Here is a 12,487-nt window from a genome sequence, read left to right as displayed (position 1 = left end):
TGTCCTTCCTGTGATCCTGGTTGTGTCAGAACTCAGAGTCAAGCTGTCTCTGTGATCCTGTGATCCTGGGCCTGTTAGAGCAGCTGGGAGTGAAGCTTCCTCTGGGTGTTTTGGGTCTGGCTGCAGAGTTTTCACCCAAGGTCTGCTCAGGGCACTAGCCCAGACAGACCAGAAGGAATCTCAGCCACTGGGCTGGCAGAGTTCCTGTGTGCAAGCTAATTGCTGGTCCCAGTTACTCTTGGTGTTGGGACAGATGTTGTGTCCTCCTCACCTCTGATCCTGCGCGTGTTTGTTAGGCTTTCCTTTTGTTTAGCAGAGATATTGATAGCTTGGGCAGTTAAGTCTAGCATAGTCATATGAGAAAAGGAGTAATAAGATAAAGTCTAAGGGGAACCCTATAAGATAACTTACTAGCAAATGGTGAGGACTGGAGAATTTTCTCTCCCAAGGCTAGCAATTCTCGTCTGCTGTTGAGTTTCCTAATAAAACAAAACCATCTTCTGCCTATTGTAAGTATACATTGTACTGCTTAATCACAATACCAATGAACACTAAATCAAGAGGATCATACTATCTGATGAAGTAATAAAATCAGAATGAGTAACTAAATGTAATTTCTTATTAGGCCCAGACATAATAGTTTCTTCCAAATAAATTCTTCCTTAGTTTGGATAGTATAATCAGCCTAAAAATCCATATAATGATGTGGTAGGGTGATTTAGATCTGAACATGAATGTATCTACTCCATAAATAATTATGTAAGGTTAAAGAAGGGCTAGATACAGTCAGTGTCTGATGTATAAGTAAAAGTTTAATGCTATGTCTCATTAATTTTTTAGGGTAGTTTATCTATAAAATTATCCTAGCATATGAACTCTTATAAAGTCCTGCCAATTTATGTTTAAAACAAGCCTCATAGGCAAACCTACCTGCATGCCACCATACTCCTAGCCATGTTGATCAATGACTAACTTTCTGACATTGTCAACCAGCCCTAAATTAAATGCTTTATTATACAAGTTGCCCCGGTTGTGGTATCTTCTCACATCAATAGGACAGTAACTAAGACACCTTATATGCAACGTGTACAGATTTATAATAAAGCTTACCATACAGAGTATTTTTTATAACAACTGCTTGAAGAAGGAAAAATCAATAAAATCGTTCCCACTTTATAAGTCTAAAAGAGGGACAAATGGAACTATTTTAGCTAGATTTTATTAGCAGCTGGATGAACACTTAATGAGGCTTCTCGCTCTGGATCCTAGGACTCCTGACTTCCTGTAGGTTAGAATTGCTGTCAGGGCTTACATTCTCACAAAAGAGGTTGAGTGAGACACATAATAGGAGGCAGAGGCAGGAAGATTTCTGAGTTTGAGGCCAGCCTGGTCTACAGAGTGAGTTCCAGGACAGCCAGGGCTATACAGAGAAACCCTGTCTCAAAAAACCAAAACAATAATAAAAAAACAAAACAAAACAAACAAACAAAAGACAAGAAGGTCCCCTCACTTAATATGGGTGAATTCCTTGCTTTGTCATTCTGGGGCAAGGTGACCCCTTGGAATACTATACTGTGGTCTCCCTGCTCCTTTTCTTTAGTTTATTGACAAGAAAAAAGAGGAAAAGAGAACATCCCCCATTTCACCACTAGATGGTGCTAGAAGTAGTTTTTAAAAATAGTCTCCAAAGTTATAAATGCAATGAATCACAGGGTTTGAATGCTGCTTGCTGTATAATAGAGTCTGTGCATAGCTCGCAAACAGGAACATGTGTACCCCATCATTAAAGGGGAAATCTTCTTTCAAAGCTACTCTCTTATTCAGTTAATTACATTTCTGCCAGGACAGTTGTCCTCTCTCATCACAGCTTCAGCTCAGAATGAAAGACTCTGATTCGGCATAGGAATCCGCATGCATTTCATTTTCCTTATGCTTTGCTGAGACTTTCACTTTCAGTCTCCATCAAGATTATTTTTCAGTGTGACATGTTGGAAGAGACCAAATGCCTGCACCAATGCATTAGTCTTAATAAATGTGTCTTATTATACATACGCCCTATAATGTGATGGTCTAGAGATGAGCCATAACAGACATGATCTCATGAGTGAAGTGCTGTGCAACATACAGCAAAGGGAGGCAGCCATGCACATATCAGCAAATGTCTCACATTAACTGACTATTATTTTCTATCGCTGGGGATACATTCAAGTCAAGTCAGTGTCCTGGTCTATATGGTTGTGAAATGACTAAACCCTTGAACACCTCAAAATTATTAATACTGTTTTCTTCCATAACCATTGCAATGCTGTGGAGAACAAATGTCTGCCTTTACTACCAGAAGAAAGCTGGTGGAACACTTGACTTGAAATTCAACATCATATATCTCCCCAAACTATTGACCCCCTCCCACTCCTGTGTGTTTGTATGTGTGTGTCTGTGTATATGCTTGTGTATGCATGTGTAAGTGTGTGCATGTATATATGTGTGTGTATGTGTATGTACACATGTGTATATATGTGTGTGTGAATATGTGTATCTGTGTGTATTGTGTGTGTTTGTCTGTCTCTGTGTGGGCATATGTGTGTATGCATGCATGTGTGTGCTCACATGTATGTGCGCACATGCATGTGTGCACATATGTGTGCATGTGCACTTGTGCATGTGCACATGTGTGTATGTTGTGCATGTGTGTATATGTGTGCATGGGTGTACATGCAGAGATCAGAGGTCAGTGTCATCCCTCTTCATCCATCATTTTTGAGACAGGATCACTCACTGGACCTGGAGCTTCTCACTGGGTTTTGCTTGGCTGGCCAGAAAGCTCTGCGGATCCTATTTTTCCCCATCCTAGTCTTGGGATTACAAGCATGTACAGCCATGCCTGACTTTTTCATAAGGACAAGGGGTCTGTTTTTATTGCTATGATAAAATACCATGACCAAAAGCAACTTGGGAAGGAAAAGGTTTAATTCAGCTTACAATTCTCAGGCCACATTCCATCTCTTAGGAAAATCAGGGCAGGAACCTGGAGCTAGGAGATGATGCAGAGGCAATGGAGGAGAGCTGCTTTTGGCTTGCTCCTCATGGCTTGCTTCGACTGCTTTCTTATACAACATAGGACCACTTGCCCAGGGATAGTACTTCCCATTACCTGTTAAGCTCTCCCACATCAGCCATTAACCAAATAAATGACCAACAGGCTTGCCTACAGGCCAGTGAATTACAGACCATGGTGAGTGGCCATATGGGTGTTAGGAGTTGAACTGGGATCCTGTGGAAAGTCATCCAATTCCCTAAACCTTTGAGCCATTTCTCCAGGCCACAAGCTACATATTTGAAGGAAGAAGGAATACCGGTACTAATTAAATTATCAGATTAGCCCCATAAAGAGAAGCAAGTTCAGAGAATGTTTGTGTGAGGCCTGAACTTGAAGTTCATGACTTTACATTATCCAGAAGGGCAGGCATCCCTGTCAGTCAGCAGATGGCAGCTAGGCAGTCCATGGACAGCATCCAACTCTTGGTGCTGAGATGCAGGAAGAATTGACATTTCCACACTTTAAAATGACCCTGTGTTCATTCTGCCTGAAGACTTCTGTGGACTTTACTATAGCCAGCAAAACATATTGACCAACCACATAACAGATGTCTGTTGGTTTGTCTGTCAAATGTTCCTTTCCTTTGTGTCCTCACACATGTGAATTCAGGGCAGTGGCCAATCACAATGGTCCCGACTCATCCACTCTGAGACCATATCTTTCTCCCTTAAAATATGCAAGTTGGAGTCTTAACCAGTGATATTAATAGATTTGGAAACAGAGCCTTTTGGGGTACAATTAACAGCTAATAAGGCCATAAGGATAGCTTGTAATGCAGTAGTTTCCCAACCTTCCTAGTGCTGTAACCCTTTGATACAGTTCCTCATGTTTTGGTGATGCCCCCAACCACAAAATTGTTTTTGTTGCTACTTCATAACTGTGATTTTTTTCTGTCATTGTGAATCATAATGTAAATACCTGATATGCAGATGGTCTTAGGCAACCCATGTGAAAAGGTCATTTGACCCCAAAAGGGATCAAAACCCACAGATTGAGAACCACTGCTCTAATGTGATGTGCTGCTGTCGTAAGAAGAGGAAATGAGAATACAGATGTAAAAGACTCTCTGAGGACACAATATTTGTAAGTGGAGAAGCTTCACAAGAATCCACACAAGCTGACACAGTCATTGTCAACGCATTTCTAGAAGTAGGAGTAATAAACTCCTTTAGCTTAACCCTTCCAGTCTGTGGTACTTTACTACGTAAGTGCTAACAAAATAGCATCTAACCAACCACTAACTATTGGCCAGGCTAAACCTTCTTTGGCTATCTCTTGGAGATAGTATTGATTAGGGTAGTTGATAGGCCAAGATCATTCAGGTTGAAAAATACAGAAGAAGCCACATTTCTAAACTAGGCGTAGATGTAGGGGGTCATTCTGATGCCAAGGTCCTGTTCGCCAATTGGTTCTGGATCAATCAATCAATAAAGATGCCAGGGACCAATTGCTGCACAGAAGCAAAGAAGCAGGACTTCTAGGGCCCTGCAGATAGGCTAAGAGATGTAGGAGGAGGAGAAGGAGATGCACTATGCTTTGGAGGGAGAAAAGCCACCAGTCATGTGAGATGTAGGGTAGAGTGGCCATTGGCCATTTCTCCGATTGGGCCTGTGGTAGCAGGTGGGAAGTTAGAAACATAACTAAGCTGAGGGCAGATTTAGGGTGCTGAGTTAGGAATGAAAAGATGGGCATGATAGCCGAAGAAGGTTTAGAAGAGCCTTGCCATTGAGCTAAAGTAATATAAAAATAAGCTTATATGGCTACAACTTCAAGGAATGAGATGCCTTCCTTTCTTCTCTGGCTCTTGGTTCTGACCTGTAGCATTAGATCAATACTTACATCACAATTAGTAAGTGGGTAAGTCAGTCTGCATTGACAAGCCCCTCTGGTGATTGGCAGGGCTCTCCTTCCATTCCTCCAACACTCCCCACTAACAATTTTTCTATTTTCAATAGTCTTTAACATTCAAAATGATGGTGATAATTACATTGTATCACTTTCTTCTTCCATGGCTCTTGAAGAGGTCCTCACAAGTGCAACTTACAAGAGATGGGTTTACTTTGGCTTTAAGTTTAAGGGTACTGTCTATGGAGTAACAGCAGGTGTGTAAGGTCACTGGTCACATAGTATCCTGCTGGTTTTCTTCTTGCCATTCAGGATGGAGTCTCAGCTGGGAGACAGTAACACAACATTCAGAGTGGATCTTCCTTACTTAAAAAAGTGTTTCTTAAAACATCCTCACAGACCTCCAGTCAGGTTATTGATAAAGATGAGCCATCTCATCCCTACTGGGGGTGATGATCTTGCACTAAAGCTTAGTACTGAAATAAGTTTCCACCTCCAGGGAATCTCAGTTCTTGTAGAGATGCAAATGCATGAAGATATAGATGGTCGCTGTAAGCTTTGGAGATAGGTAGCCAGGGAGACACTGAATGGAAATTCAAATGTACTTCCAGAGATTCCTCCAACAAGACATTCACTGAGTTTGTGAACTTCTTTTATAAAGATACAAATATAACTAAGAGACTGCGGATTGCTGTCTGTATGCAGGCGAAGTCAGGTGAAATCTTAGTCAGATGAGGCTAGAGCGTATGATTGGGCAGTGGAAAAGAAGGTAGAGCTGAAAGTTTTAGAGAAGGGAGAGACAGAGAGACAGACAGGGAGAAAATGGAAGAAGATGAACCAGATCAACATGGCCTGAAATAGCCACAAGTAGCTATGGATATCATAGAATGGCAATAGAGTAATGTAGGGCAATTTGTCTAATCTGGGTGTGCAGCCTGTATCAGTATCAATTGAGTTTTGAGTACTTTGTGTGGGCATTTTGGGGTTGAGGATTTACTGTTATAAGTCTAGCTGGTAAATTATAAGCCTCTGGGGTTTTCATTATATGGGGCTAGGAGTTTAGAGTCTGTAGCAGTGGGTCTTGGCAGACTAACTGCAGAGGTAGGATGGCCTGGGAGGTTGTGAGCAGTTTGGGAGTAGCTAACCTCGGGAACCTGGGAAGACTGCCTTACTGCGGTGCCAGTGCCAGCACGAAGCCGGATTTAGTGTGCATTGTTTTTTAATAATTACATGCTACAAGACTCTGCCTGGAGTAAGGGTGTATTTAAGTATGACTTGGGTCCATCAGCTAGCTTTCTGCTATCACTTTGCTCAAGTCATACTAAAGAAGTGATATTTTTATTTAAGGGGAAGTGTCTTGCATCAAGAGTGTCATCAGGGGTAGCATAAATCCAAGGATTTAGGAGCTAGGAAAGCATCAGGAAACTCTCAGAAAACAGAGAAAGTATCAGGATTCGAGAACAGGCAAACCTTGGAAATATTAGACCTGTAGTAGACTTCATAGTATGTGTCATGAACCAATGCTAAAAATAACTTCAATTATGTTATATTACTAATGGAATTTTATATCTGGTAACTAATAATTAGAATTTCATAAAGCTGCATCCTGTTTGTATGTAACCAATGTGTTAAATTTTATTTGTTATAGTTTACCTTTTCTTCTTTCTTCCTTTCTTTCTTTCTTTTTTTTTGGGGGGGGGTGGGGAGGTCCTAAAATGATCCAAGTGTTATCTTTGAGTGGACATCTTGGTCTCCTTTTAAAATTCCATACAAAAGCTATGGCTTAGACCTAAGATAAAACCACTTAAGGAATGAATAATACTCAAAACAAAACAAAAACCTTGGCACACTCCAAACCAGGGCTCCTTGGATGGCGTTGCTACACTAAGAACAAAAACAGCACACGATCCTGCAGCAGAGTCCTCTCATGTTAGTGTCTGTGTAGTGCAAATATGGGAAAACAACTCTATCAAAAATAAATGTCATAAAAAGCACAGACAACAAGTCTGAGCAAAATAAACAGTATAAAAACTTTCTCCCCCAACCACTCCCCACAAAAGGCAAAGTATTAAATGGCAAGACAAAAATAAATCTTTTCGCTAGCCAGAAAATTTTCCATGGGTGTGTATCCTCCCTCCCATGTGAGTCACAGGTCTAAGGTCAGGTACAAGCTAGCTGGGGAAGGGACACACTGAGTGAGCCCTACTTGTTATCTCTGACCAGACTACATTTCCTGCCAAAACTCTGTCCTTTTTCACTTGCTTGGGTCCCACGTACATCCATTCTTGGCATCTTGATCTGTATGTATCTGTATCTGCATCTGTATGATCTGAAGACAAAGCCTAGGACATCAAGTCTCTACGGAATCATGGGACATTACAACATTACTGACTACTTCCAACCTTGATATTCAGAAGCAAAATTATGTTATACTAGTTATCCAGGACTGCACACTGATTATGTTTCAGAATGAGAACTCGTCATGGATTCTCTGGATGGTGGCACTTGTCCATGCATCTTTCATATCTTGGTACTTTTTTTTTTAAATTATTTGTTTATTTTATGTATATTGAGAACACTGTAGCTGTCTTCAGATAAACCAGAAGAGGACATCAGATCCCATTACAGAAGGTTGTGAGCCACCATGTGGTTGCTGGGAATTGAACTCAGGACCTCTGGAAGAACAGTCAGTAGTGCTCTTACCTGCTGAGCCATCTCACCAGCCCCCATCTTGGTACGTTTTATAGACACATTAATAAATTTTCTTCCAAACTACTTTTTCAAAGATATTTATGTAAAAGATAGTCTTGGAAGATAGAAGTGATGTGTGTTGTGTCTAAGGTAACCAGGTCGTCCTTGAGTTCCTTAAATAGTCAAAGATGACCTTGCACTTCCTGAACTTCCTACCTCCACCTCTGAGATCATAGGCAAGTGCCGTTATGCCTGTGTTTATGAAGTGCCAGGGTCTGAAGCTAAGTTTCATGCATGTAAGTTAGCACTCTACCAATTGAGCTCATTGACTGCCAGAAAATATACAGACTAAGTCCAAAGTCCCTCTCCTGAAATGCAGACCATGGCATTTACAGGTGTCACCTAGCCATGCAAGGTGAACTAGGACGTGGTAAGTAGATACAAATGCTGGGCATTGCTCACTACCATTAATGCTGCAAATACCATCTTCATTTGTTTCTGACTTAGGCATTTCATATCATCTGACAATATCCAGGGAAGTGTGGTAGGTGCCTTGTGAGCTGTGAAGTACGGCAAATATCACACCTACCACAGTTTTTCATAGAAAACATAAAAGTTTTGTCCTAATTAATCATTAAAAGAGAAAAAATTAAATAATGTGAGGTTGCTGCTCCATTTTTCAGAAACAACATAATTTATTAAGCATATGTGTTAGGTATAATATACAGTAAGATTTATTTTTAAATCAATATATATATGTATATACACAATCCACTTGATTTTAAAAACTAAATTATGAAATAGGCCCTATAATCCATAAATAGAGATTTAAAAACAAAAGCAAAACCAAAAATAAAAAATCCTGTAAAATTTTCCTAACTATAATAAAGCTGAAAGACTCTAATTTCAAACTCTTATTAGTCTCTAAGTAAAACATGGTCTAAAACAGTACAGACTATTTTGACCTTAAACAAAGATAGACATTTAATATAGCATTACATTTAAATTTGGTTTTCTATGTTTGCTTTTCCTCCAAAAATAATAGCTGCTTATTGAGCACTTTTATATTGCAAGCACCATGCTAAATACTTCATAGGCATCATCTTATTTTCATGATCTTTTCTGTTAAATAAATTTGGCCTTGGACAACCTTTACACATATGTAATATGTAACAATTACTCTTGTCACCTACCTCCTCACCATTCTGGCAAACCTTTCTCTCCCTGACAAATCTCTATCTTTCTCCCCCTCCCCCACATTGTATAAGTGCATTCATTTTGTCTGTGACCCACTAAGATTAACCAGCACTCTGTGTGTTCCTTAGATTTGATGCTGTCTCCCACAGCCTAGCTTGCTCAGCAGAGGGTAAATATTTCATATGCGTTATCCTATTATCATGGATTTCTATTGAGAGAGTGTGTTGATGTGGAACCCAGTTGGCCTGAAGATTACAATCTTGCCTTGTCTCTTCGGTCCAGGGATTAGAAATACAAGCCATTAGCATCTTCAGCCCACCTCACCCCTTGTATAATCCCATATACTATACTACAGAGATGTTATTACCTAGTCTGCACTTACTACTAAATATTCAACATTCACAGTAAACCAATTAGTTTCAGTTTGTGAATAAGTTTACACTATATTTTGTATATTCATAGAAAAGAAGTATGGCAAAAGCTACTGTTCATGAAATTCAAATCAGAAATTTATGCTATAGGTATGTTATTTTTAAAGCAATACACTTAAGAAAATTATCTTCAGTTCAAGAAAGATAACATAGTAGGAGAAGTTATCCCACAGGACTATATTGTTACTCATAGAGATAAATAGGAAATTAGCATTTGAGAGAGAAAGAGTGTGTGTGTGAGAGTGTGTGTGTTTGTAAAAGGGGTTACATATTTCTAGATTTGGTGGTATTCTTCAGAGTAAAATAATTTTCAAACTGAAAAAGGCAGAAAAAGCTTCCTAATTCTACAAAAGCAAAGAAAAAAAATAATGTATCAGACTTTGTTGAGGCATACATACGCATGTGTGTGCATGTATATTTAAATAGATTTCATACTCCCATTTTGCTCCTATACTGCCCTTTTGTTTTCTATGATGCTAAAGGCTATTGTTCTGAATCAAACATTCTTACATATAAATTACAGCAGGAACCAGAGCAAAAAAATTGCATTCAAACCTGTAAGCTCTATTCAAAATGCTGACAATTTGGTGGTGGGGATTATCTTAACTCAGGGGGCTCTGGGGCTTATTAATATTTAGTAGTAGACATATTGTTTTTACTCAGCCCAGAAGAACATTATCTTTTTTTGTGTATTATTTATTTGGGTGTTTGTATGTATGTGCATGAGTGTGAACATGCATGTGCACCTGCATACGGATGGAGGACAGGGCAACCTCAAGTGTCCTCTGCCATCAGTCTCTACCCTACTCTTTGAGATGGAGTCTGTGATTATACCTGGAACTTACTGAATTGTCAAGACATTGCTATTGGGACTCAAACCCAGGTCTTCTTACTTATGAGACAATTTACTGACTGAGTCATCTCCACAGACCCACATTATATCTTTATAAAATAATAAGCTATCTAGAGATATTAATAATATAAGAAATAATAATAAGAACACTAAGTGGTCAAGTGTTTTCTTAGCTTGCATGAGGCTCTGGTTCAAGTCCCAGTCCTTGCAGGAGAAGTTGGGTGAGAAGGTGAATTCAAGCCAGGGGTAATGGCACACACCTACAACCTCAATCACTTGGGGGTTAGAGACAGGGAAATCAGAAATTCAAGGACAGTATTGGCTACTCAGAATGTCTGAGGCCAGGCTGACCCAACCAGACTTTAGCTTAAAAGAACACAATTAGAGAGCTAAGGTCTATGCAGTTAGTAATATGTGTACTATGAAACAACAAAAACAGTAAAAAAATCACACGTGATTTCTTTTAGAAATGTGTCTTAAATTTAAAGAAAAATGACTGATTCCCTTCAATTTTAATTCCTAGTAAGTGAATTAAAGAGAGGAGCCTGTTGTCAGTACATTAGCACATGCCTAAGTCTGATGTCCGGCTGGGAGGCAGAATCTCAATCTGTGGCGAAGCCAGTGGGTGACGGTACACCATGTTTTCTGATTCTACTAAGTCATAAATTAATAAATGCAGAAATGAAGTCATGCAGATCGAAATTTCAATTATGTAATAAAACACCTCCTAAGGGCACAAGCCTTCGTGGGTATTAAGCAAGAAATTTGAGGTCCTCTCACCACTGAGCTCTAAAGTAGGCTATAACTTTATTTCATCTCTAGTGGTTCACTTCCTCTCCGATGTCATTTCCACTGGGGAAACTGGCAGAAACTGGAAGTAGTGATGTTTCTCCCCTATTTCTGATACTGTCAAGATAGAATGTCTTTCATTGATTGTCCTGCTGTAAAAACAGAGGATTTTAGAGAGAGAGAGAAAAAAAAGCAAATTTTGCTAACAGAATAACTACTCTAGTTCGCTTCCTATCACTATGATAGGACGCCATGACCAAGGGCAACTCTAGAGGAGAATGTTTCTCCTTACAGGGAAGTCAGGGCAAGAACTGAAGGTGGAAACTGAAACAGAGGCTATAGAGGGGTGCTACTTACTGGCTTGCTGTCTATCTTCAGTCTACTTTCTTATATAAACCAGAGCCACCTAGCCCATGCTGGCACTAGCCAACAGTGCTCTGGGCCACATCAAACGTTAAGGAAAAAGGAAAAAGAAGACCAACAGTTTTGCCTACAGGCCAATCTGGTGGGGTTTTGTTTTGTTTTGTTTTGTTTTGTTTTCTCAGTTGAACTTCCCTTTCTCGGATGACCCTTGCCTGCATCAAGTTAAAAAAAAAAAAAAGACACAACCAAACAAACCCTAGCACAAAGACACAATCATAAATTCTGCTAAAACTTTACATTGTATGTAACTAAGAACCATCACAATTATTTTTAAACTATGGCAGAATTACTTCAAGAAGAAACAGATAAGACAAATAGAAACATACCTGGCAATTCAGAGAGAAAAAGCAAAAGACAAAAGTGTCAGTTGTGCTAGTATGAGGTATTATCAGTGCCTTCCTATTAGTAAAGCCTGGGCATCAGAGAAGATGTGGGCAATGGAGTTAATAGAAGGGGAGCTGGAGCTGCTGCTCGGAGGCCTTGCTAACTATCACTTACACAGTAGCCTACAAATGTCAGACACTCATACATAAAGAAGTAAGCTAAAGATTACCTGGAAATCTTCTGATTATTTCACACAGCCCTTCTTTTCTGCAAAGCTGAGGCTGTATTTCCGGTAACACATTTACCTGAAAGAATGAAAAGGTTTCAGTGATTTAACTGCTCACGAATGACAATGCCAAGGAGCAAGATAGATAGACAGACAGACAGACAGACGACAGACAGAGACATGGTTAGATAGATACATAAATACATAGATACATAGATAGTGGTAGATATTAATCATCTGATGTATCCATATCTAATCATTAATTAACAAGATCATGTATGCATATCTAATCTAATTAACAAGATCAGAAATGATAAAGGAGACATAACAAAAGACACCGAGGAAATCCAGAAAATCATGAGATCCTACTACAAAAGCCTATACTCAACAAAACTGGAAAACCTGGATGAAATGGACAATTTTCTAGACAGATACCAGGTACCAAAGTTAAATCAAGATCAGATCAATGATCTAAACAGTCCCATATCTGCTAAGGAAATAGAAACAGTCATTAAGGACCCGGAGCCTCCAGTGAGAGCTGCCATCTTCTCTCCGGTGAGTTCCTAAGCCTGGAGCAGTCAGCAGGGAGGCACAGACCCCAAGAGTCGCAG

The 12,487-nt window shown here is 39.6% G+C and overlaps 1 protein-coding gene across 2 annotated transcripts in view; it reads right to left on the bottom strand.

Annotated features, from left to right (window-relative positions):
- The window catches only part of Cped1 (cadherin like and PC-esterase domain containing 1), a 267,796-nt gene that overhangs the window by 175,307 nt on the left and 80,002 nt on the right, over positions 1-12,487 (bottom strand). For both annotated transcript variants that reach the window (XM_031381259.1, XM_031381258.1), the window contains exon 4: positions 11,880-11,955. In XM_031381259.1, the coding sequence (XP_031237119.1) occupies positions 11,880-11,955 (76 nt within the window). The remainder of the gene's footprint in view (positions 1-11,879; positions 11,956-12,487) is intronic.

The sequence above is a fragment of the Mastomys coucha genome, unplaced genomic scaffold, assembly GCF_008632895.1.
Source record: "Mastomys coucha isolate ucsf_1 unplaced genomic scaffold, UCSF_Mcou_1 pScaffold20, whole genome shotgun sequence".
NCBI lineage: Eukaryota > Metazoa > Chordata > Mammalia > Rodentia > Muridae > Mastomys > Mastomys coucha.
Note: the sequence above shows the minus strand (reverse complement) of the source record. Positions and strands in the feature narration are given on the sequence as shown.